Genomic DNA, 24,263 nt, shown 5'->3' with positions numbered 1-24,263 from the left:
GATTTAGATTAGTCAGGACTGGCTACTAGAAGTCGCTAGGTAGGGTGGTAGTGGGCCGAGAACGTGGTTACTGCTCTGTCACGCTGACTCAGTAAGTTGGGGTTATGGCGATGGAAACCTTACTGGTTATGGGCCTGCAGCAATGGGAAATGCATCTTGGTTAAACCTCAGACTATGTGTATAAGTGTGTAGCTCAAGAAGTACTCATGCCGCCAAACCCTGAATCAAGATTTGGGTCATAGCCAAACTGCGAATAAATTACCTGCCAATCCTGACTTGGCGGCGCAAAGAACGGTGGCATCATCTGAGAAGTTGGAACCATCGTACCCTGTCCAGAGAAATCCCCATACTGAAACATGGCCGAGTCTGCGGTATCGTATTCGACTTGAGGCATCGTCGTCAATTCTTCAGAGCCGTCGTCTGTCGGAAACATGGACATAGCCTCTTCTGAGGTGCTTCCTTTCGGCAGCGTTGTCGTCGGATATTCAGAGCTGCTGTCTTGCTGGAGCGCCGTCGATAGATCATCAGCATTATTCCCTGTTGCCGCAGATGCATTTTCCAGCTGCTCGCTCTCATCACTCGTAACATACCCCATCTCCTTCAAGTATGAACCGAGTAGTTGAGGTACGAGCCGTTTTGCCCGTTGTACAATGTCTTGCTGTATCGGCTCGGGCAATGGCCATTCAACCGTCGTCAAGTCTTTTTCCATCTGCGGTGGCAACTCGGCTTCGAGATAGCGACCAAATCCCTGGCAGAGATTGAAACCCCTAGTATTCTTGTCCTGCTCAGTGTCCTCGAAATCTGACATGGTTAGCCATGATGTATAGAAAGAAGGGCCGGTAAAGCTGACATACAGGGACTGGGTACCCGGTCATTTGGAAACACAATTTTGTAAACCTCTGTCCACTTCTCTGATTCGGACTTTTTCTGGCCCATTCCCTTTTTGCTCCTCAGTCGCTCGAGGGTATCATCGTCCAATATGTCTTGATCTTGGGTACTGGTGCAGGGGTCACACGCCGGGATCTGCTTTGAATGCGTTCCAAGAGCTCCAGCGGTCTTGAGGTCCGAGCTACAGCGTCGACATTGGTATTTGGGCGGCGAGTGATTGCGATACAGATGCTCCCTATCCAATGTTGTAAGAAATTCAAGTTTTATTATATATCGTCAATAGGCACTTACTTCATTCGATGTATACTTTCAAAGCCAGGATGTGCACACGCCTTCCAGCTGGGTTGGCCGTACTTGTGAGGATTCCGCTTGAAGTATGGACATGCTAGCCTCGGGACTACTGAAGTGTTCCGGACACGTCGAGATTTGGGGCGCTTCTCATTGTCATCGCCATCGTCGCCATTGTCGCGCTTGCGCTTGGAGACACGGCGAGGTTGATTCGTTGTCTGTGTCTGCTTGTCCGTATTGGGGCTTGAGCTAGAGCTAGAGTCTCGAGTCTGAGATGTTGAGGCGGAATTGGTACTCTGACAGTTGCTGTTTCCACTAGGTCTCTCTCGTATTAAAGGTGAAAGCCATTCTCTTAGCCATCCGTGGAACCAGTTTCTGGCAGCTGCAGTAGCTGCATTGACTGGTGGCATTCTGTCGGCGATGCTTGAGCCCTGGGATGTCCCGGCTGTCCCCTCATCTTCTGCAGGCTCGTATTGGGAGAAAGGTTGCTGGAACGACTGGCTTGCCGAAGGACTGGTTTCATGGTCAAATATAGGCTCCAGATATTTGGGAAGTCGGGCCCAGCCTCCGATACTAGCAGATCCAGCACCCATGTATAATGCCTCCGTGCTGTGATCGAAGAATGTGGCATCGCTGCACTCTGGGATCTCGGAGGGAACCACTGGGGACGAATCGCCGTGCTGTGACATATTCTGATGTCGGGGCATGCCAGGCATGCTGCTATAACCGCTGTCTGCGACCGACTTGCCGCAGTTATGCTGTTCAAGGCGAGAATTCAGCGTAATTTTATGGATGCCGACCTCACCACTGGCTGCCCACTGTACAAGCTCTGCATCTTGCTCGCCTCCAAATACGTCTATACGTTGTGGACTGGTAAGAAAGTGTTCAGCAGCATGGTTAAGGCGTTGATCCCACGCCGTAGGACCGGTGAATCGGACTGAGGCACATTGGGGCATGGGACAGCCGAGGTCTTGAGGCAGACCACACGTCATTCGCATCGACGAGTCTTGACGACCTAGAAGCCATTGCACCTCTTTATCGAGAACTTTATCACCATCTTTTTTTTTATCGCGCGGTTCGGTCGGCCGGTGCCACCTGATCAGGTGCGTTCGGAAATCGTGCTTATTAGCGAAGAGTGTACCGTCATGGTCTTCAGATAGTAAGGTTTTCGATTGCCGAGTGCGTTTGGTGTGCTTGCAACGGCCCTGATTACACTCCCAAAACACGCGATCGAGCGTCAAATGCTGAGACACCACATGATCCTTCCAGTCTCGTTTGTTTGAGAACTTCTGATCGCAGCCGGCGAAGTGGAAGACACAGAGGAAGGGAAAGTGACTGGCTTGGCTTGGTTCTCGACGGGAGACATCCTCTTGGACGGTGCGTAGCTGAGGTTTATGGGAATCGACGTAGTGTTGATCGCGATCAGAACCGTTGGCTGCTTGTAGTCGACCGTACAGACAAGCTGGTTCGTTGAGGTAGCGGCATAACGCGGGAGAGTGGTGGGGGAGCGCACGATGCTCCATTGTGGAGGTGACGTAGGCGAAGGCCTCGTAGGATGAAGTCGCGGGAACAAAAAGAGATGATGAATGCAGTAATATTGATAACTATTGCGGATAAAATATTGATGATATTGGAAAAGAAGAGAAACTTGCAAATGATGGTCCTGTGGAAATTGCGGTCTAAAATATGTGACCTCGCTCATGTTTACTTGGCGCAGCGCGCAATTGCGATTTTCTCCTCTAGCACGAGTCCTACCATGAGCATGCAGGACTCAGGAGGTGTCACAGAAGCAAATCCACACAATTGTGGCCAACATCAAATATCGCAACTACGCGATGTTTCCTCCGCCATTGATCCATCGCGAGCATGGATTGTTTAGCTCAAGGCTTAATGAGGCTGTCGCGACACAATTGCTGGGATCTCTTCTGCTGGTTGATCTTGAGCAGCTGAGATAGCGCTTGGAGTGCTGATGATGGCGCTGAGACAAGCATCAGTCGCCACGCGGCGTCGTCCAAGCAAGACCGAGACTCATCCTGATAATATCCCATCGTGCAATTGACAGAGCACGCATCATGTCAGCGGACAAGAGAATGGTCTTGTCTCTGCAATTGAGAACAACTTGTCGCAACTCAATACCACTCAGAGCGACAATCGGCACAGCTGCATCAACACCGAAGATCAAGCAAACAAGCTAATCGCAAAATCTGGGGAAAGCTCATATTCTTACCTAAAGAAAACAAAACGAAATAAAATCTGGACTCAATCGACTTTTATCCACTCCGGAACTCGGAACAGCAATTCCAGGCCCGCCCTCCGTAGCAATCAAGATGAAAGAGGTAATTCTGGATAAAACAGCTTCTTTGGTATGTGTCACGAGGTGTATTAAGTACCAAAACAGAGATATTCCTATCCATCATGATCTTGTTACGTACGGGACTCAACGGCACTCAATAACCGGCGGGACAAACAGGTTATAATTACCTGTTTTGTAATTAATTCAAGCTGTGAGGTCCAGTTATCTTATCAGCTGATAACTAACCCCGATCCAGTTTATCTTTCCGTGAGGCTCACGATTTACCCCGCGATATCGCCTCCCCACCACGAGAGCTAGAGGAGCTGTCACACATCAATCCCGATACGGAAAAAAGAGTCGTCTATTTCCAACTCGAGACGCTCTTATCATCATGTCCCCGAAAACTATATATCCCTCCCCTCCTCTCCTCCTCCTTACCATACAGTCTTCACCTAACCATTAACCCTCAACACAGTCAGTCATCATGGGTCTCACGCAACATCATCCTTTTGATCCTCTCTCCGGAGATGAGATCGCCGCTGCCGTTGACACTATCCGCAAGTATCAGTCCGGTCAACTCCTCTTCAATGCGGTCACCCTACATGAGCCCCGCAAGAAGGAGATGTTGAGATGGCTGGAGCATCCCTCTGATGGAAACAAACCTGCGAGAATTGCGGATGTCACTGTCATTCTTCCTGATGGAGCTGTCTACGATGGTCTTGTGGATCTCAAGACGAGAAAGGTCCAGAAGTGGGAGAAGCTCGATGGCCTTCAACCTATTGTAAGTTCACACCTCTCAACTACGCTGAATATTAGCTGACAACGTAGATCACCCCCGAGGAACTCATCCAGGTCGAGGAGATCATGCGCAAAGACCCCAAGGTCATAGAACAGTGCGAAATCTCAGGCATCCCCAAATCAGACATGCACAAGGTCTACTGCGACCCCTGGACAATCGGCTACGACGAGCGCTTCGGCAGCAACATTCGTCTGCAGCAGGCACTCATGTACTACCGTCCTGACCCCGATACCTTCCAGTACCAGTACCCTCTTGACTTCTGCCCCATCTACGACGGCGCCAAGAAGGCCATCATCCACATTGACATCCCCAGCGTGCGTCGTCCATTGAGCAAGCAGAAGGCCATTGACTACACTCCTCGCTACATCAATGAAAACGGTGGTTACCGAAAGGATATCAAGCCTATCAACATTACGCAGCCAGAGGGTGTCTCGTTCACCATGAATGGACGCGTTTTGTCGTGGCAGAACTTCAAGTTCCATATTGGTTTCAACTACAAGGAGGGTATTGTGCTGAACCACATTACCTTCACCGACAAGGGTATCGAGCGACCTATCTTCTACCGTCTCTCCCTCTCGGAGATGGTGGTCCCGTACGGTGCGCCCGAGCATCCTCATCAGCGAAAGCACGCTTTTGATCTGGGTGAATACGGCGCAGGATACATGGCCAACTCTCTCGCTCTGGGCTGCGACTGCAAGGGTGTGATCCACTACCTCGACGCCGAATTCGCCGCTCGCGACGGCTCTATCCGAACCATCAAGAACGCGATCTGTATTCACGAGGAGGATAACGGTATTCTCTTCAAGCATACTGACTTCCGCGATGATTCCGTCACCGTCACGCGCGCGCGAAAACTCATCGTGCAGCAGATCTTCACAGCGGCTAACTACGAGTACGCATGCCAATGGGTGTTCCACCAAGACGGCACAATCCAGCCTGAGATCAAACTCACCGGCATTCTCAACACGTACGCCCTCAACGAGGGTGAAGACGCTGGACCGTGGGGCACAGAGGTTTATCCCCAGGTCAATGCGCACAACCATCAGCACTTGTTCTGTCTGCGCGTGAACCCCATGATCGACGGTGTGAACAATACTGTCAACATGGTCGATACTGTTGCTAGCGAGGCACCCGTCGGAAGTCCCCAGAACAAATACGGCAATGCGTTTTACGCCAAGAAGACAAAGTTGAGGACGAGTGGGCAGGCCAAGACGGATTACAACGGTGCGACGAGCAGGACCTGGGAGATGGTTAATGAGAATAAGCTGCATCCTTATTCCAAGAAGCCTGCGTCTTATAAGCTTGTTAGCAGAGAGGTTCCAGGTCTTTTGCCCAAGGAGGGATCGCTGGTCTGGAAGCGAGCTGGTTTCGCCCGCCACGCTGTTCACGTCACACCTTGTAAGTCCTTCACCTCTTTTGACACGGTACGATACTAACAATATACAGATCGCGATGATGAGCTCTGGGCTGCAGGTCGTCACGTCCCCCAAACATCCGGCGAGCCATCCCAAGGTCTTCCCGAGTGGATCGCCGAAGGCACAGCATCCACTGAAAACACCGACATTGTTCTCTGGCACACTTTCGGCGTGACACATATCCCTGCGCCAGAAGACTTCCCCATCATGCCCGTCGAGCCAATGACGTTGTTGCTCCGACCTAGAAACTTCTTCACGAACAACCCTTGTATGGATGTGCCGCCTAGTTACTCTATTACGCCTACGCAGGTTGCGGAGAAGAAGGGGGCGCTGGATCAGAGTGATAAGGTTAGTCAGTTGGCTTTTGGGGGTAAGAGTTGTTGTTCGGGTGGTAATACTGCTGCGAGATTGTAAGGGGGATTGAGTTTGTATAGTTAGTCATAGCGTTAAATTGCATAGAAGGATTATTTACAACTGAGTAATGATGATTGGTTGTGATGTTCTGGTGTGATGGTAAGCTCAAAACTTGGTCTGCAGAGTATAGTCTAGGAAGCAACTTATTCATCTGGGACATTTCATGTACCGTGAATACTTGAATTCATTTTAGCATGTACCAGTGAGAGGCGTGTCTATGCAATGGCCATTGAGGCGATATGCGCATGAAGCTCTCTTGATGATACACACCAATTTAGGCCACTTCAAGGACTGCAATATCGACGCTTGCTCACACGAAACAGACGTACAACAGGCAAGGTTAAGTATGAAGTTTCAATGTTGTTACAAGAAGTGAATAGTATACAGATACCACTATGCAGAAGGTCCACCGACAAAAATCGTCAAAGTCTCCGGTACGCCCGAAACAACGCCCGAAGCATTCTCATTCCCATCGGGATTGACATCATCATACGGAAACGCATAACCCTTGCCATCGACCTCATAAGAATGCACAATCCGACTATAGTGGTTCGTCGGATCATTCTTGTAGTACGCTTCCTGTCCCAACTTGGGCTGTGTATCGCCTCCGTCAACAAGGAGTGTACTTCGAACAAATGCAGCGCAGAGACGAGGAACCACGGCCGCGTGTACTGCATTATCGCCTTCCATCACGGTGAATGGACCGCTGTTGCAACCCCAGATGTCTTTGGTGTTGGGTTTACCGTATCCTCTGTTATCGCCGTCGCAGGTCAGTTGGTCCCCTGTGACGCGGCACTTGACGTTGCCTGCTTCAGACTGCGTGTTGATGATGAGGTCTTGAGAAGAGTATTTACTCCACACATTATTGACGTAAGTGTCCCAATAATCTCCAAAGGTGATCGGTTCAAGATCGTACTGATTGCCAGGCGAAAGCACACGGACTGGTTTACCCTGCGCATTCGCAATGCACATAAACGTCCACGCTCTCCCATCTTTATCTTTCTGCTTGACAAGATCATCGCAGATCTTACTCACAGCACCGGATTCAAGTCCAGCACACGATTGAGTACTTCCATCCTTAAGAGAAAGGCCCATACCGAGAGGAATACCCACAAAGTCGACATAACTGATGTTGGCGTACAGAACGCCATTCGTGTAGGTGAATTCCACAAAACCCCAGTCTACACCAGCACTAGGATCTTGAAGATTCGTAACAGAGGGCTGAACTAAACCGTCGCCAGTTCCAATGTCAACGACAAAAAAGTGAAGATCTTCATTGGCGAAATAAACACGGCCTGAACTCATGGAGATAGGAACAGTAAACTCAAGAGTCTGACCTTGTGCCGGGAGAGGAATAGCGATGTTATCTTTGATCTCGACGGGGACTTTCGAACCTCCTGATTTAGGATACACCAGGTTTCCATTCGCGCCGATGAAGACGACAGTGCCGTCAGAGTCCAGCCCTGAGATGTATGCTCTGACGTTTCCGCCGCTGAAGTTGTTCACTAGCTTCAGAGGCAACGTCGCTTGTTCAGCGCGGTGTGTCAGAACGCGGGTCTTGTTTCTGGCGTATGTGCCGTTGAGGAGATTGTTATCCGTTACTTCAACGTTATTTGTACCGCCTGGATGAGCTTTAAGAAAGCCTTCGCGGGTAGTGTCGAGAGAAGATGTCTTAAAAGGAGCGGATAGAGCTGTGCCAAGAAGGCAAGCTAAAATAAAGAATGAACGCATTCTATCAAAGAATGACTTAAAAGGAATGTGATACAGAAGACTACAGAGCACGACTAATTCTGGTCAATTACTACATCTATATACTACAACCCATCATATGTTTCAGCACATGAAAAAGACTCAGTGGTGATATTCCCAGGGATGGCAGGTCGGAAACATTTGAGATGCATTATAAACCGGGGTATTCAGAAACAGGTTTTAATATATATCTGAGGGAAAGGATGAAACGGGGTTTCATCTGATGGGAGATGTGCTGCTGGGCCATGTGATTTGCTGGACTAGTGCGGATGTTTGAAACAAGGGTTCGAGAGGGGGATGAAGTCCATGCTCCTTTCATCTCGAGAGGGCCAGTAACGGGCCGATTTGGTAGAAATGCTCCGAAGAGGTGAGTTGGGGATTGTGATTTGTTGGAGCGTTTAATTGAGATTGTTTCTGGGGTGTTTGATGCGGTGATGAGATTAAGGTGTTGAGATGGCGGATGGATAGCCAGTTAGGAGGCTTAATTGGGAAGCTGAGATCTGAACGGAGACTGAGAATGTTTCAAGGCATTAGTGAATTGAGAATTGTTTAATGTGTGAGTAGGGAAGTAAGTGTAGTGTTGAAGGATTGGTTAATCCTGGTGTTGGTGAAGGATCTGACCTGAGAGATGTTACGTTTCATCCGTCAGCCGCTAAACGCACATCTTTATGCGTTCACCCAAAGGACGATCTGACGAGAATCACGACACTTCTGGTCTGTGCCTCGATCCTTCTGTAGATCAATCACCCAAAAGACAATTCCTAATGAAAGGGAACCAGAAGTGTATCACATTGAGTAACTAACCATCCTTCAAAGTAACAACATATCATTTTTAACACCAAGAATTACAACTTGCTCTGCTTGATCAAATGAGCATTAACAGGTGATATCGCCTTCCCCGTTTTCCAAAACTCCATAATGTTCTCCATCCCCAATTTCTCAAAGCCAATATGCGAATCTAGACTCGCACCCGCGTTGTGCGACAACAACTCCACGTTGTTCATCTTTAGTAGCTCAGGGCTGATGTACGGCTCGTTCTCAAAGACGTCTAGTCCTGCACCTGATAAATGACCGCTGGAAAGAGCTTCAACGAGATCAGCTTCGTTAATAAGTTTTCCACGCGCAATGTTGACTAGCTTTGCGCCACGCTTCATCTTTGATAAACCCGCTTTGTTAAGTAGAGTTTCGCCGGCGAAGGGTGTAGCGACGACGACGCAGTCTGCTTCAGCGAGGAGAGCATCTGAAGATTTAAAGGTAGCGTTTAGGGGCTCTTCGACTGACGAGGGCATTTGGGCGACGTCGTTGTAGATGATCTTCATGTCAAGTGCCTTGTAGGCCTTCTCAGCGATGCGGCGGCCGATGCGACCGAACCCGATGATTCCGAGGGTGAAGCCGCTGGGGTTGCGGGATACAGGGGCTAGGTTCTTGTTGGCGTCGATGAATTTGTCCTTGTCGCCTGAGCGGGCTGCTGTGCTGGACCAGCTGAGGTTTCGGAAGACGGAGATGATGAGCCAGATTGCCGCGTCTGCTACGGATTCTGTACAAGCTGCTGCTGCATTGCAATACGTGACGCCTAAACAATCTCATCAATAACTGTGATTTAAGCAATGGAGACTGTAAAAGTGGTAACGTACCTCGCTTTGCAAGTGCCGCTGTATCAACCCAGTCAAAGCCTGCTCCCGCACTAGCATAAATCTTACACGATGCGGGAAGAAGAGAAATCAATTCATCATCCCAATTTCCCATCTCACCGCCTGTATTCCAGAACGGTCTGTAGATAGCGAAGAAATCGCCAAAGGTCTTTTGCTTAAGGGCGTTGATGAAGTCTGTGCGGGACATGCTGTGCGAGCGCTTGATCTCGAAGTGAGATGTGAAGGTCTTGTAGAGATCATGGTTCCATTTGATGTCGTCGCCGAGATGAAGAACGATTGGTTTGGACATTTTGGCGTTTGAGATGTTGAGATTGTGATAGCGGTAGGAAAGAGGATTGTGTATGAGAATGGAAGTGTCAGGGTATTATAATGATACGAGTTTGAGTGTAACGCAGTTGCTGGAGGGTGAACACGGGCATTCGGCCGATGGGGCATGTTGAGAGAATGCCGGCTCTTGAGTGGGTAATTCAGGCCGGTGGACTGTTCATGATCGACAGTTTGGGGGAATTTTGGCCGTAAGGATCCATAGAAAAGACGGGTTGAAGGGGTTGGATTGGTTGGGGTGAATACCCCGGATATTGAAATCGGGGTTCTTCCCGAGCAGCCGTTTTCACGAGAGATCGTCGGTGAAATGGAAATCTGGGGTAGATGGGACGGAAACATTAAAGATGTCCCATTACGAAAAGCATGAATGATAAAATACTGGTAAAAGGGAATGAAAGGGAAGTATTTCAATGCTTGAGATAGGTAGAATTGGTGATATCTTTCTACTAGTCACGTCTGCAGTGAAATATTTCTGCAAAAGACCACTCATCGACTAAGTCTTGACTATCCTTTCAACTTAATCTCACATATGCCTACGACAATACACCATACATCATGACCGAACAGCCAAACAGCAGTCCCTATTTGACCACCGAGAGTCAACAGCGTCGCCAGCTATTGGCTCCTAATCCTTCTTCTTGATCCTGGGGAAGCTCAACCAAACACCGGCAACAACAGTAATCAACGCAAGAATGATGGGCTGCAAAACACCAACACCCTTGTGGTTAGCTATAGCACCGATGGCGAACGGAAACACCGTTCCGCCAGTACCGCCGATCGCCATCGCAAATCCGATAGCAGAAACGTGGATCTTTGCGGGCAGAAGTTTGGCTGTGACCATGACGGCTCCAGGAAATAGAGGGCCGAGGAAGAAGCCCAGAAAAGCGACCGCAACGGCTGATACGATGAATTTGGGTACGAGCCAGAAAAGGAGTTGGAGACCGATGCAGATGAGGAGATAGATCGTAAGACAGAGTCTCTCGCCGAATCGTTCTGTCACGAAGCCAAGACATGCGCGCCCAAGAGCCATGCCAGCCCAGAAGCCGGTTCCTGAAGCACCGGAGGCATATGCTGAAGCTTTTCGGACGCGGAGCATGAATGTGACGACCCATCCACCAAGACCGACTATAAGAATGAGCGTTGAATGGAGATCAGTGACGTGCAGACATACCTTCGACACCCATGTATGCAAAAAAGAACAATGCGCAAAGCCACGTAACTTTGGACTTGAGCGCCTCTCTGGTTCCAGCACCACTACCCTCCGAGTTGTTTGCAGCATGTTCAGCCTGATAAACAGCCCCAGTCTGCTGCCAAAACGAAACAGTCAAACCAACCCATTCCACCACAGAAATGCCAATCTACACCGTCAGCCAGTGCAAAGCATAACACATACACGATGACTCACCATAACGTAGTAAAACGTATACCAAGGCAATCCCGCCGAAACAACCATACTCGTCGCAATAAGCGGCGAAAACAACGCGCCAAAAGAGTAAAAAGCGTGTAAGAAGCCCTGCACTGTATTCGCTTTATCCATGGCTCCGACCCAAGCGCAGAAACACGCGTCTGTGAGTCCGTTTCCGAAACCGCTCATGATGTTGCAGACTACGAGGACGGGGTAGGGAGGATGCAGGGCGAGGGCGATGAAGGTTATGAGGTGGCAGATTGGCGCCATGATGGCGACGCCACGTTGGCCGAATTTCATGTGGATGCGGGCGTTGGTGAATGCAGCGACGGAGTAGCCTGCGAAGGGAGTGAGGAAGATGAGAGAGATGATGGTGTAGCTGAGGTCGTAGTATGTTTCGAGCTGTGATTGTTAGGGAAGTGGTTTGATCGGGTTGATCAACGTACATATGGGATCAAAGCCTGCGATCATTAGCAAAGTCAATTAGATTCGATGGGTGAACATACTCCAACAGCCGCATCATTCATCCCCGCAATGATAAACGACAAAAACGCAAAAGCAAGCTTCGCTACATTTCCCCTGGGATAATTCCATCTCTGCACCTGCGCTGATGCATACGGCGGGGGAGCATCATCCGGTGGGAGCGAAGGTTGCTCCTCGAGTTCTTTACCGCGGACGTGACATCCTTCTAGAGTCGTGAGCTCAATGGGTTCTTGGGTCTGTGTAGCTGTGCTCGACATGATGAGGATGAGAGAGTGAGAACAAAGCGGACGCGAGAGGGTGAGATGGGAGGAGGTTTTATGTGAGGGAGGGATCTGCGGTGCGGATAAATACCGCGAGTGCGTTGTAGAGCCTCAATGGGAAAGAGGGCCAGCGGAATGCTTGTGGTGACGCGGGGTGTTATGCTTATTTTGGGGCGCTAGACTTGGTGGAGATATATTCGGCAGGGAATGCGGCCCGTGTTCCAGGTTTGTGTATCAAATGACCACCAGAAGGAGAGCAGAACAAGAGGCTCGGTATATTTCCGTGGACAACGCAAGATACCCCTTTTGGATAAGGAGGTATGGTTGTATTTTTCGAGTCATGTGGGATAGTCATATCATGGAACGCATTGACGATGGAGGCCAGAGAATGGACGCTGGTCCCTAGAAGGTCAACGTAACCAAAGAAAAAAAAAAAAGAAAAACCTGAGCGAGATGATTGTGATTGAGCCACTCAAAAGGGAAAAAAAAGGTCAAGTGGTTCTGCCGCCTATCATTCCCTAGAAAAGAAGTAGAAGAATCGGGCCTCGTTCAATTATCAAGACAACGCACCATTTGTTCTAGAACGACTCACACATATTATTCTCAAGATCTATCGAAAACTGATATTACAAGCTGGCAGACAAGTTTGAAGGTCAAAGTTTCGAATAGGGTCATACAGTCAAGGATTATAGTTTCAAAAGATGGTTCCATTCAAAGTAGTGCATAATGCTATATAAAGTTATCTCCTCGACGAAGATTTCCGCTCTCGGCCATGAAAATTACTCTGGTGTTTTAGAAGGCCGTCTTGTCTGGCAAAGCTCTTTTTTGGACATTCAGAGCAACTGTAACGCTTTCTATGCTCTTTCGGCTGGTGCGTTTCCAAATGCCTCGCCAGCTCTCTTTCCTGGAACATTTGGCCACAAAAATGACAAGACCTGAAAGCTGTAGGGGTATAATGAGGGGATCTAGGAGAGTAAGTCAGAAACTCTAATTTGTCACTTTCGCTACCTGTTCACATACTCTGTGTCGTACGTTTGTCCTGAAGAACTATAGGTATGATCCAGGGAAATAAGTCCCATACGAGCTCTGACAGCCTCTGTTGTTGCAATAGAAAGAGGCTGGGGCGTTGAGTATTGCGTAAATAAATCTGGGGTTTCCATCCCAACTTGGTGCGGGGTGGACATCTCATGATATGAAGCCATGTTACTGCGCGGGCCAAGATCGAACGGAAAAGGCAGAGAGTGTTGAATCTCGTAGGAAGGGTCAGGCGGTATATCAGGTCTCTAACGAGCCGAAATATATCCTCCAGATACGCTAGGTGAGACAACAGACTGCTCTTCAATAGGTGCCTCTGTGCTGTAGCTAGTCCCAGAGAGTGCCGGCATAAACCCATTAGCGAGGCTGCCGCGACCAATGATGTTTCCGATGCGACGAAGCGTCTCTGTTTCGTCATGAGTTAACTCAATGTCGCCGTCGCTTCCGTCGAAGTTGGAAGTGGCTAAGTGGGTATTTTCCGAGTCCTCATTTACTCCCGCCATGGAGATGGTGGGATACACAATGGGAGGAGATGACGTTACAAATTGTTCCCCAGATGACATGGTTAAACGAAGTTACTATTGTAGAACAACCTGATAAAACTGTAAACCGATATCTGAATGAACCAAAGCAAATGGCCTATCCAAGGAGCGAGTTTGTGACTGTTATAAAATGTCCCCGAGCACTATCCAAGCGTTAACGAGGAGAGACTTGGGAGATGCTGAGGGTTTTCGAGAACACAGACCATTGTGCCAAGGCTGATTGGTTGTTGCGTCATATGTATGTTGACGGCCAGCTAATGCAGACGGCCAGCTAATGCAGAAGGCCAGCTAATGCAGACGGCCAGCTAATGCGGGCGGCCAGCTAATGCAGATGGCCGACTATTTCAACTTGAGTGATTCATCTCTTATGACTTCCGCACGTGGAACATCGTCATTGGTGGGAAATGTGACTTATCATTGATGTTTATGTGAGTTATCGGACCAACAACTATCGTGGCCCCCAAACCCCTTCGAAGTCAACTAACCACAGTTGGTAAAGAAGTGCATACTCTACTTGCTTATGATTTGTCTGACTTACTATGCACTCCATCAGCTTCTATCTTGAAGCTCACCGGTCAGCGTTGTGCAAGGGCTTTGAAAACAAGACGGAAAACCAGCAAATGATTTCAGTTCAAAAGCTACAGATCACCTTGCATTCGTATACACTTAACAATTCACAGGTTGCTCATCAGCCTGCATTTGCATTGCATCGGAACCATCACGGCTGCACTTGATTCGTCGAAGATGACACAACGCGGCACAGTTATTGCAAGCGGCTTGAAAGATAAGATAATTCCTGACTAGCTAAGGCATTTCTACACATCTGCATTTCAGCCTCTGACGTTCTCTAAAGCACTTAGCAAAAGATAAGCAAGGGGCTTAGGGATAGAGGCAACAGAGAAGGATTTACGTAGAAATCTGCTGGATCAGAGTTGGAACGCAAGAAATCTACCAGAGATCCACAAAGAGATGTCTCCAACTGGGATTTACTATATTAAGGGGGCCGGCCACGCAAACTTAGAATACTCAGTAACAAGTGAACACAGCACAATCAGTAACTTTACTTTACTCTTTATATCAAATCTATCATCCCTTTGTGAATTATTTCATAACAACAAAATGAGCTCTTCCAACAACCAAGCATGCGAGGCTCTCAACGGCAAGCAGCAGAGACAGTACCAGTGTCTTTGTATTTTGCTCCAAGCTGTCAACGAGACTTGCAAGCATAGGAGCGATATCAGATACTCCTCCGGAAAGAGTCGCGGCTACGCCCTCTTGACCGATTTTCAGAAGGCCATTTGTAAAATCGCACAAATTCTCGATAACGAGAAGGGTGGCGATTCTGCCACAGCGCTTATCGTTGCGAAGGGGCTGCGTGGACCAGACTACGTTTTTGCTTCAAACCTGAAGAAAGCACCTGAACTCGAAAGAGCCAAGTCGTTCCTCTCTGATCTCCTCGAGTACGTGGGAAGTAACCCTGATGAATTGGCTCCTAAGGCACTGCAAAAGCAAGTCTTGGATCGTATTCTTGAGTTCAATTTTCTCAGATTTGATGCATACCTAAACGGACTGGGCACTGCTTTGCAGTCTTGCATCGATAACTGCGAGAGATCACAGGAGCCTAGCAGTAAGCTTATAAATGAACACAAACAGTTCTCTCATCTAACAATGACAGGGTCCAGCGATATGGCTCAGTTGCAAGCCATCAAACAAAAGTCCCTGTTTCCTCGCGACATGACTTCTTCTACTAATTCCAAAAACAAATGTAAGAGGCCAGCCCCACCACCTTCATCTCCCACATTTGCAAAAACACTAGGGACTAAACGAGATTTGGAAATAGTTTTCCGTGACTGCGAAGATCTCATCAAAGCTATACATAACAGCCAAAATACCGGAATAGATAAAGTCTTGCACAAGTACATTGGCACTACCGAGCCAGAAATTTCATATCAATGGAGTCAGCTGCGCCATCATCTTGGTCGTCTTCATTCATTTCGTCAAGCTTCCGAGGCCATAATCGATGCTTCCACAAAGTGGCCCTTGTTATTCAAAAACTTCACGGTCAATTACATTCCATCATCCCGTCCTCGAAAGTTCACTCGAATCCACGGACTGAACGCTTCCCCAACGGACATTATTAAGGCTGCTTTTCCAGATCAAGATCTATCATATTACGAGGACGACATCGCGGAGCTTCGCACGTACGGCCTGGATGAACAAATCCAGAAGCAGGAGCTTAAATTTCCATCGAAGAGTCTGGTTCACTGCGAAGCGAATTTGCACAGTCATCTTATCACAGCTGGCAAAACTCGACCTTGCGACTTCTGGAACGATGTCATGTTTATCGCTACTAGCAAGCCTCCCTGTAGGCTCTGCTATTACTATTTTCAGGACGGCGACAATGACTTTCAAGTACAGTCGTCCCACATGAACCTTTACCCTCGATGGCGGCTCCCCGATATTGTTGATTCTAACGATGAAGCAAGCATTGGACATCGTGAGGAGCTGATAGAGGATATGTTCGAGCACATGCAGGACAGTATACTGAATGTTTTACAAGAGAAGTTCCCTCAGTGGAAACGGAATGATTCTCGTACAGACTCGCGAGGCTGTACAGATATTCGAGAGGGTGCGGATAGTAGAACTCCAATTGGCGGACACTATGTGCCACCCTCGGTCATGGATGATGACGATTACGTGACGGAAATACACACTGATACTTTTGGTGTTGCCCATTAACTCTTTCCATTGCTAGTTATATCTCAATATACGATTATACTTTGAACCTTTTGTCCTTAGTGTTTTGTTCTGGCTCTATTTTCTATACGGAATTGTTGACAGTGATTTCTACTCCCGCCAATCTGAGATTGTAATAGCTATATCACTCGGCTACTATAACGATACGTAGTATCCATCCTTCCGTCAGCCCATCGCCAAGACCCCAGACTTTGCGCAAAGGCTAAGGCATGGGCCTAAAGGAGGCTTGGTTACATCCCGAAACCAGCTTATTTCCCATGATTTGCGAAAACTCTCCAGTCCCTTGTGAATTGTGGACCCAATCTACCAATAATGTCTAATTTGTGAGCTAGATGTGTTATTTGCAATTGAGACTTGTGGCTGAGAGCTTAAATCAGCTGAGAGAACTACCAATACGCGCATGTATCCCAAGATCAAGGGCGGTTTGAGAAGCGTACTGCTTTTTATGAAGTCTCTGTTGAATTAGGTAATATTGCAAGCCGATATCTGAGAAATCGTAGCTGTGTGGAAACAAGAGATTAGGCAAGAAAGCAAGTCAGAATACCACTCCAAGATCGTACTCTAACTAACCTTTATAGCTACGCCATCCCCAGGTTTCTCAAGGAGGACCCTTAAAGACATCAGCAAGTTCAAGAATAGCACCATAGCTCGGATCGCCAAGAGCTAGAAGCCTAGAGTTTTCGTGACTATGGAGCATGTTAACCTTCGGCTTCCAGCGATTCAGGATGGCGTAGTCTTGTACAACTACGCCCTAGACCAATTCAAGTACCAGTTATGAGTTGTGAGTTGTTCATGAAGGGCTGAAGAGTGGCACCTCATCCTTAGAAAGTATAGACATGACTGGTGGAGAATGATACAGGTGTTGTGGTTGACTTGACGGGGCCTGACCTCAGGGAGCAAGAAAACACCGGTCCTTGATATAGGGGTATCAGCATAAACTTAATAAAAGTTATCCTAAGCTTAGGCTATATCCCCTAAGTTTTTTTATCATTTAGGATTAAGGTCCTGTGTTTTTCCTCCCCTAGCCTGTATATTATTTGTACCTATTTTAGTTGAGACGGAGTTTGCATTAACAGTCTTGGCTGTCCCACTCTCTTCTCAGTGTTCCAATAAGTGCCTTTGTCTTCCATTTGATCACCTCATCGACCTTCGCCAGATACTGTATCGTATGTGTTTGCGCACAAGGATCCCTTATGCAGTATCCACCTACAACAAACTCACATCAGCAATCATTCATCAACGCTAGGACTCTGGGATGAACATACAGAGCGACAGCATATGTGCTGGTAGATAGAATGCGTTGGCCACATGAGAGTTGGACAGAGCAAGACCCATCAGCATGCAGAGGTGCGAAGATATGTTGTTCTAACAACCAGTCAGCCTTCTCCCAACACAAGCAGGAGGACGTACTTCAAAATCTTGCCTACTATAATTGTCTGTCGTCTGTTTGCTGTCGCGTAAGCATAAAACGGCCTTGGCTGCGTAGTAATGCTGCATCGCCACGACTCGAGCATGTTAGCAAACAATAAAGGCAAAGGTGCTTGGGTACTCACCAGGCACCGACGCAGCAAAGCAAATGACTGGAAACGGTCTGTCGCTTGAGATGTCCGCCGTCTTGTGAAATATTGGCTTGAATGAAACTGGTCTGGCATCATACCATTCCTCGATCTCCCTCTCGGCTGCTTCCCACTCCCCAAAATCACCAACCGGACTTTCCATTGGCAGAAATAGCCTCATCAGTTTCGCAAAGTTATAAACTGCCCTGTTCGCATATGCGGAGTCATCAGATCTCCGAAACACCGTTGATCTCTCAAAATTCTCTAAACATATCTCAAGCGGCTCCCTGCGCACTACATAAACGTAGATAGCTTGCCGAAGATGAACCCAACTCGCCGCTTCAGCCAACCCACCTTGCATAACAAACCTCGCGATGACTTCATGATTTAAAAGGTTTTGCGTTCCGCTGAGATGATGATAGTACGAATCCGTCTCGTTATCGTTCTCTTCGTACAACCGCGCGATCACAACAGCCGTGAGGAGCGTCGAGTCCCAGGTCTCAGGCGGTTGAGCGAACGCTTCGATGAGGAGTTTTATACACTTGTTGTGATAGAATGTGCTTTCAATGTCGTCGGAGCTGTTGGTGCAGCGAGAGTCGTAGCGACTTGCGAGCGCGAGGAGGCCATTCATTATCATGGGTTGATGGAGAGCGAGACGGGGAACTTCGAGGGCGAAATGGCGGGCATCATCGCATGCGTCGGACTTGAAGGGTTAGTTCTTTGACTTGGTTGAGGTGGAAGTTCTTACAAGAGGTGCGAGCTTGTGGACGTAGGTCATGAAGAGAAAGGCCTCACGTTCCGTCAACTCAAAGGGGTCTTGGCTGTGATCTTGGTCGGTCACTTGGGCGACGGCATGGGGTGAAGACATTTGCGGGTCTAGAATAAAGGGGATGGATGCTCGTGGGAGTGATGAAGTCTCTGCGTGATCTGCTTGATATGCTGGGGTCATGTTCTGATCAACTGGAGAGTCGGTGATGAGATTTGAGGGCGACTCCCAATAGCTAAACACCTGTTCCAGAGGTCCAACTTCTGGTTGGGACTGAATTGGGTCGTCTATCGATATTTCCATCATCCCATCTGATATCGGCTGCGTTGCCGACTCATTCACGTCCGGTCTCGTGTCCGCTTCCTCGTGCACCTTGCCATCAATCCCACGAGGGGCCGTGAAAGAAACTACAACACGTCATTAAAAGTCTCAACAAGAGAGCTTCTTGGTGACTCACTCTTCTGAGGTACCTTTGCCCATTTCCGCCCAGTTTCCTTCTGACTTTCTGAATGAGTGTGTTTGAACCGAATGTCATTCTCAAACCGACATTCCTGTCCTGACTCTAGACACGTGCCGCATTGAGAGGCGCCTGGCTGAGTGACGCATTTTCTGTGTCTGCGGCGACAAGCGGTGCAGCATTTTACTCGCTTCATGACGTTGACCGTTTCTGGCTGGGATGTTGTAAGAGGTGGAATTAAATCTGGGGTGAACGACATGGGGGTGAGAGATGATGGCGGGGAAGAGCTAGGCTGATGCGCTAAATCCGCTACAGAAATTTGAGTTCAGGCTATTGTGATTGGCTCCTTTTGGTGACTGTAGGGTGATCAGATTCAAGGAGCATTGTGCGGAACCATTTGATAGTGTGACGGATAATGCGACCGCGACTACAAACAGTGGTCGGTTTACCTCGCCCAATGAGCAAGATTGTAAATCAAACAATTTCTGAGATCTTCCATTTATCGCTCCGAAATCAGTTGTACAGTCGAGGGTGAGAACTTGTGTCTCGAGCCGTGCAATTGTACGTCACTGATTGCTGCCCTTCACTGACGATACTTGAGGAAGCAAATATCACCAAAATTATCGCATTAAAATAGCAACCCAGTATAGCAAGCTAATATCGCACAATATGAACCTTATGCTGTACCATCAGCCCAGAAAACTCCAAATCCCAGATTCACCATATAGCAACTGGCCCTCCCAGCGTTGTGTTCCCAGAGTCCCATGGTGGACAGGCTGATCCCCAATTGAGGCGTCCATATCCGTGATAAAAACGTCCAAGTTCCATCATTGCATGCAAACCCATACAAAAAATAGCCATTCATATCTCGATGTTCAATACCTTCAAACCCGTCGCCGTCGTTCCCTGTCCAAACTGATTTCATCAGTCCTCAAGTTCGCCTGAATCTCAGCAACCTGTTCAAGCTCCTGCGCAAGATTATCACCTGCGACGACTGCAATGTAACCAGGCGTGTCAGGGTTGCGCGAATCCAGCATGACACCATTGTCCAATTCGGGAGATCTCCCTTCGATCATGTCGAGGGTCAAATCTCCGAGCTCCGGGGTCCAGCGACGAGCGATCGCATATAGACGTCTGCTGAGAAACTTGTGGATGTGCCTGGGATTCTGCATGAGATAATTCGCCACAGCGGAGTAGAAATGGCCTTCTCGAGCAACAAGGGGATGATCCTGTTCAGACCAGGTCACGCGAAGTCTTGGGTATCGGTTGCAATCTTGGCCAAGATATCGCTTGATAAGCTCAAACGCGCAGATGATTCGATATTCCTCTTTAATCTCGTCAGGAATTTCTCCTTCAGCTGCAAGGATATCGGCATACTTCGAAACCAGCCGAGTTTCGGCCCAGCCATCGAAAGAGCTCTCCAAGTACAATACGTCCCAATGGACCTCGTGTTCTTGCCCCATTCTCCAAAGACGGCCGAAAGAGTGAAGCATAGTGGGGAGATTCTCAGGATACTCGACGATAATACCGTGGTGGCAAGCTCCATGGAGGTTGAGGCCGAAACCGCCTAGCTGGAAGGACATGACGAGTGCTTCGGCCCCGTTCTCAGTACTAGCATTGTTGAACTGGCGAACCATGTGGGCGCGTTGGTCGACATCATGCTTGCTCCGTATGTTCAGTGTCTTGACACAAAGGCTTGTAAGCAGGGCTGTCAAGATGCTGTCGAAATGTTAGTTCATATTCGATATTGTAGGACAACATGATTAGACTTACACAGACGTCAGCGGATGATTGACAAAAATGAGAACTCGCTTTCCCTGTTCCTTCAGCTCGAGCACGCGATTGATCGCCCAACAAATCTTGGCACTGCGAGAGCAAAATGTCTTGGGGATGTCCTCGCGATCGGTAGGAAACTCTGCAAGGTCACCACGATCACGGCATTTCTGCATCTCCATGAAATACCATCGTAGGCCGCCAACTCCATCATCAGATTGATTGTTCTGAGTATCGTCGGAATCATCAGCTACGCTGGGGGCTGCCGCTCCAGGAAGGCTGAAAGACTCCAGTCTGTCGAAGCGAGGCGGGTTGCTCATAAGTTTCTGGACGTCCTTCGAGTTCAGGAAACTTGTCTTTCCGTCACTACCCTTTTTCTGGGTAAGAGGGTAGAACTCGACGTTGGTTGTCGACAAGCCTAGGGTTCGAAGTTCAGCAGGGTTGACCCATGTGAGTTTCGCTTTGTCGATAGTTCCATCACCAATGTCCTCATCCTCTTCATCCGCAGTTGAGAAAAGCTTCGGATAATGCTTCTTGCAGATTTTGTAGATCTCTCTCTTGTCTTCGTCGTCAAAGGGCTGCAGCACGACGGTTCTGATGTGCATGGACGGGATACCCTCGCCTGGAACCACGGTAGTTCCATCTGGCATGGTAGCGGAGGTTAACATTCCGCGGCGAAGACAAAACATTCTCAGAAGAGGCAGAATAGCCTGTCCTGCAATCTCAGGACGTTCGGACTTAATCTCGTCGCAGAACTTCTGGAAAAGATCTGGGTTCATTAGAAATAACGGGCCCTTTCTCTCTTGGATGTACGTGGTGTACTCCTCCTTCATCAACTGGTCGCGAGGGAGAACAGGACCGATGAAGCTGTTTGGCTGGACAACACTATTGATGTCCACGCCTCTGAAATCTCTGCCAGCTTGGATAGCGCGCCAGGTCCTCCTGTCAAAATACGTCCGGGGGTCGTGATAACTGGGACGGGGTCTGGACTTGCGGGGTTTGAAGACGAACGGCCACTGTCGCTTCCACAGCAGGGTGACATAGCCCTACATGTCTTCCTGCTGATTCAACAGTGGTGTCGCAGATGTCACCAGTGTCGCTTCATGCTCCAGCTGGTGGATCAGCTTGTGGGTAGTGGGACGAGGTCCCCGAATGGGATATACGTCGTCGCAAATGATCCAGTTGTAACTCTGGCCGGTTACTTTGAAGTCCAGTTGCTGCTTTGCAACAGCTTGTCCTTGCTTTAGGCCGGGCTTGCCTTTCTTTCGTGGACGTCGGCCACGTGCCTGACCGGCTCCATCATTGTCGCCGGCCTCGTTGTTCTCATCGTTTTGCGGCTCACTGGCAGGTTCTTTCTTTTTCGGAATGATCATTCGCCTCATGGCGGTATGGTAAGGAACGATTGCGATATTTCGAAGGGTCTGGTGGATGTAAGTTAGTAAACAGATATGAGAGTCTGGGAGTCATCACTCACCTCAATGTCTTCGTGGGACGCAGCATTCTCATCGACCCAATCTTGGAGCCCATGCCTATGGTCCATAACATGCTGTCTTGTGAAGTAATCACCTGCCAGGACCTTTGTTCTATGGCAAATCCGAATGTTGAAAAAATCGGGAAACCAGTGACACCACTCTCTGAACGTTTGATAGGCGAGATCCGGGGGGCAGAGGATGATACTGGGTTTGTACCTTCTTCTTTCATCCCGAGGCCTGAAAGTTCCAGCCTCCACTTCTGCTTTGATGCGGTGATAATGAATGGCCAGTGCAAGACCAATTTGCACTGTCTTTCCAGTGCCACACTCATCCGCGAAGAGTGCAGCACGAAGGGGCGATTCGAGAGTCGTCGAGATCCAGTTGGCACCTGAAACAGCTGGTGTTAGCAATGAACACCAAACCTCGCGACTGACTTAGATTGAAACTTACCAGAAATTTGATGAGGTCTTGCTTTGAGCCCATCCTCCATGACTCCCGGAACATCAATACCGTCTCTCCAGTTAATACCATTGGTATCGAGGCCCATCATGCGGCAGATCTCTTCCAGGTCTTGATGTCCAGGTTCTATGGACTTCAAGAGCTGTGTGTGAAGCCCGGCCGCAACCTGGTTGTCGCCTTCAACATTGGCACGGCTTTCGAGCCAGTCCGTAAGCTCCTGCATCTTGGCGGGGTTAATAGGTGGAAAGCCATACGGCAGATAGATTCTTGGGTCATCTTCTGTGTTGTGGTCGGGGGAATCGATGACCTCCGGGTCTTCTTCAGCCTGGCCCGCGACATCGGCTGCAGGTTCCTGATCCTCGTTGGTCTGATGTTGGTTGTCTTCGCTAGATTCGGCGGAATCCCTATCTGTCTTTGCTCGCTTTGAAGGCTCATACTTGGTTGGAGATGGGCTACGTTTCTGGCCAGCTGAACTTGGAGAAGCGACTGGAATTGAGGTGGCATCCTGGGGCGTTGGCTCTGGACTCAAAGTAGCCTCAGGCTGGAGTGAGATGGGACCAGAGTCCATGATGAAGAATTCATATGTTTCTTGAACAACCCAGCGTAGCGATTGCCGAGAACAGGTAAGAGTGCGATGGCTTCAACCGTAAGTTGAGATATAAATGATCTGAATTCGTTAACAAGGGGGAGATTACTGGAGGGGATTCGGTGGATCGAAAAGGGGAGTTGCGTAAACTGTATCGACGGATCGAAAATGGCTGAAGGCGCGATTGGGTTTATCGCGCTGCGAAACAGTGGCTGGGTATCGATTATAGCGCGATGGGAAGCTGGTCGAGGGGCTGAAGCACAAGATACTTCGGGAAATTGTAAGAATGAAGGTCGAAACTTGTGATAATAACGAAACGCCGACTTCAAAGGCGTGAGTTGAGAGTGACTCGCTGCTGAACGACGTAAATAGGGGTCGGAGACGAATGTGATAAGTTGCGGACCGTGCAGAAGACGATGGACAGCCCAGTTCGTGGGTTACCCACCTTCGCCGATAAGTCCGTATCAAATTAAATAAAGTAATTCGTTGTGCACCGTGCTGTAAGTGAAAGCGACTATGCCTTAAGTAATACGATAAGTGAACGAGGGGGAAGAAGGGGGGAGTGTGTTATATATGTTGCGCTGGCCGAATACGAATGAGATGGAAGGTATGTTGACAAGGCGATTGAATAAAATGCGACGACTCTAGACTGACCCAGTCAACCGATTGTAGATGAAAAGGGAAGTGAAGAAGAAAAGGGGTTGCGGTTGAAGAGATCTCTTTTATAGGCAGAGGGTGGTCACGTGATGTGATTCACACTGGCCAAGGTGAAGAGCTTCGGTAAGAGAAGGTCAGTTGGCAAGGTGAGGATGAAGGCAAACGGGTCTACCTTTGGTCGAGAGATTGGAGGCTGATCAGTCGAGGTCAGAGGTCCCCTATAATGTAGTCTG

At 48.7% G+C, this 24,263-nt stretch overlaps 9 protein-coding genes; 2 read left to right on the top strand and 7 right to left on the bottom strand.

Annotated features, from left to right (window-relative positions):
- Positions 1–193: 193 nt before the first annotated feature.
- Positions 194–2,699, bottom strand: FFUJ_14368 (uncharacterized protein; the record flags this gene model as incomplete). XM_023578408.1 has 3 exons in its annotated part: positions 194–801; positions 855–1,123; positions 1,180–2,699. 3 exons carry the CDS (start codon positions 2,697–2,699, stop codon positions 194–196), a joined length of 2,397 nt encoding a protein of 798 aa, XP_023431222.1.
- A 1,254-nt stretch (positions 2,700–3,953) lies between these two features.
- On the top strand, positions 3,954–6,097 carry FFUJ_14369 (probable peroxisomal amine oxidase; the record flags this gene model as incomplete). XM_023578407.1 has 3 exons in its annotated part: positions 3,954–4,250; positions 4,298–5,666; positions 5,715–6,097. 3 exons carry the CDS (start codon positions 3,954–3,956, stop codon positions 6,095–6,097), a joined length of 2,049 nt encoding a protein of 682 aa, XP_023431221.1.
- Positions 6,098–6,490: 393 nt separating this feature from the next.
- Positions 6,491–7,828, bottom strand: FFUJ_14370 (related to laminaripentaose-producing beta-1,3-glucanase; the record flags this gene model as incomplete). Its single annotated transcript, XM_023578405.1, has 1 exon — positions 6,491–7,828. One exon carries the CDS (start codon positions 7,826–7,828, stop codon positions 6,491–6,493), a length of 1,338 nt encoding a protein of 445 aa, XP_023431220.1.
- An 863-nt stretch (positions 7,829–8,691) lies between these two features.
- On the bottom strand, positions 8,692–9,787 carry FFUJ_14371 (related to D-mandelate dehydrogenase; the record flags this gene model as incomplete). XM_023578404.1 has 2 exons in its annotated part: positions 8,692–9,419; positions 9,481–9,787. The coding sequence occupies 2 exons, from the start codon at positions 9,785–9,787 to the stop codon at positions 8,692–8,694; spliced, it is 1,035 nt and encodes a 344-aa protein (XP_023431219.1).
- A 660-nt stretch (positions 9,788–10,447) lies between these two features.
- FFUJ_14372 (related to tetracycline resistance proteins) lies at positions 10,448–11,967 on the bottom strand (the record flags this gene model as incomplete). XM_023578403.1 has 5 exons in its annotated part: positions 10,448–10,947; positions 10,994–11,180; positions 11,228–11,629; positions 11,674–11,688; positions 11,734–11,967. 5 exons carry the CDS (start codon positions 11,965–11,967, stop codon positions 10,448–10,450), a joined length of 1,338 nt encoding a protein of 445 aa, XP_023431477.1.
- Positions 11,968–13,253: 1,286 nt separating this feature from the next.
- FFUJ_14373 (uncharacterized protein) lies at positions 13,254–13,568 on the bottom strand (the record flags this gene model as incomplete). Its single annotated transcript, XM_023578402.1, has 1 exon — positions 13,254–13,568. One exon carries the CDS (start codon positions 13,566–13,568, stop codon positions 13,254–13,256), a length of 315 nt encoding a protein of 104 aa, XP_023431218.1.
- Positions 13,569–14,666: 1,098 nt separating this feature from the next.
- FFUJ_14374 (uncharacterized protein) lies at positions 14,667–16,286 on the top strand (the record flags this gene model as incomplete). XM_023578401.1 has 2 exons in its annotated part: positions 14,667–15,174; positions 15,223–16,286. 2 exons carry the CDS (start codon positions 14,667–14,669, stop codon positions 16,284–16,286), a joined length of 1,572 nt encoding a protein of 523 aa, XP_023431217.1.
- A 1,087-nt stretch (positions 16,287–17,373) lies between these two features.
- FFUJ_14375 (uncharacterized protein) lies at positions 17,374–19,342 on the bottom strand (the record flags this gene model as incomplete). XM_023578400.1 has 6 exons in its annotated part: positions 17,374–17,510; positions 17,570–17,669; positions 17,715–17,809; positions 17,858–18,563; positions 18,609–19,033; positions 19,084–19,342. The coding sequence occupies 6 exons, from the start codon at positions 19,340–19,342 to the stop codon at positions 17,374–17,376; spliced, it is 1,722 nt and encodes a 573-aa protein (XP_023431216.1).
- Positions 19,343–19,967: 625 nt separating this feature from the next.
- Positions 19,968–23,355, bottom strand: FFUJ_14376 (uncharacterized protein; the record flags this gene model as incomplete). XM_023578399.1 has 5 exons in its annotated part: positions 19,968–20,802; positions 20,857–21,828; positions 21,907–22,277; positions 22,331–22,716; positions 22,779–23,355. The coding sequence occupies 5 exons, from the start codon at positions 23,353–23,355 to the stop codon at positions 19,968–19,970; spliced, it is 3,141 nt and encodes a 1,046-aa protein (XP_023431215.1).
- Positions 23,356–24,263: the final 908 nt, after the last annotated feature.

The sequence above is a fragment of the Fusarium fujikuroi genome, chromosome FFUJ_chr05, assembly GCF_900079805.1.
Source record: "Fusarium fujikuroi IMI 58289 draft genome, chromosome FFUJ_chr05".
Classification (NCBI taxonomy): domain Eukaryota; kingdom Fungi; phylum Ascomycota; class Sordariomycetes; order Hypocreales; family Nectriaceae; genus Fusarium; species Fusarium fujikuroi.
The sequence above is the reverse complement of the archived record's forward strand: the minus strand, read 5'-3'. Positions and strand labels throughout refer to the sequence as shown.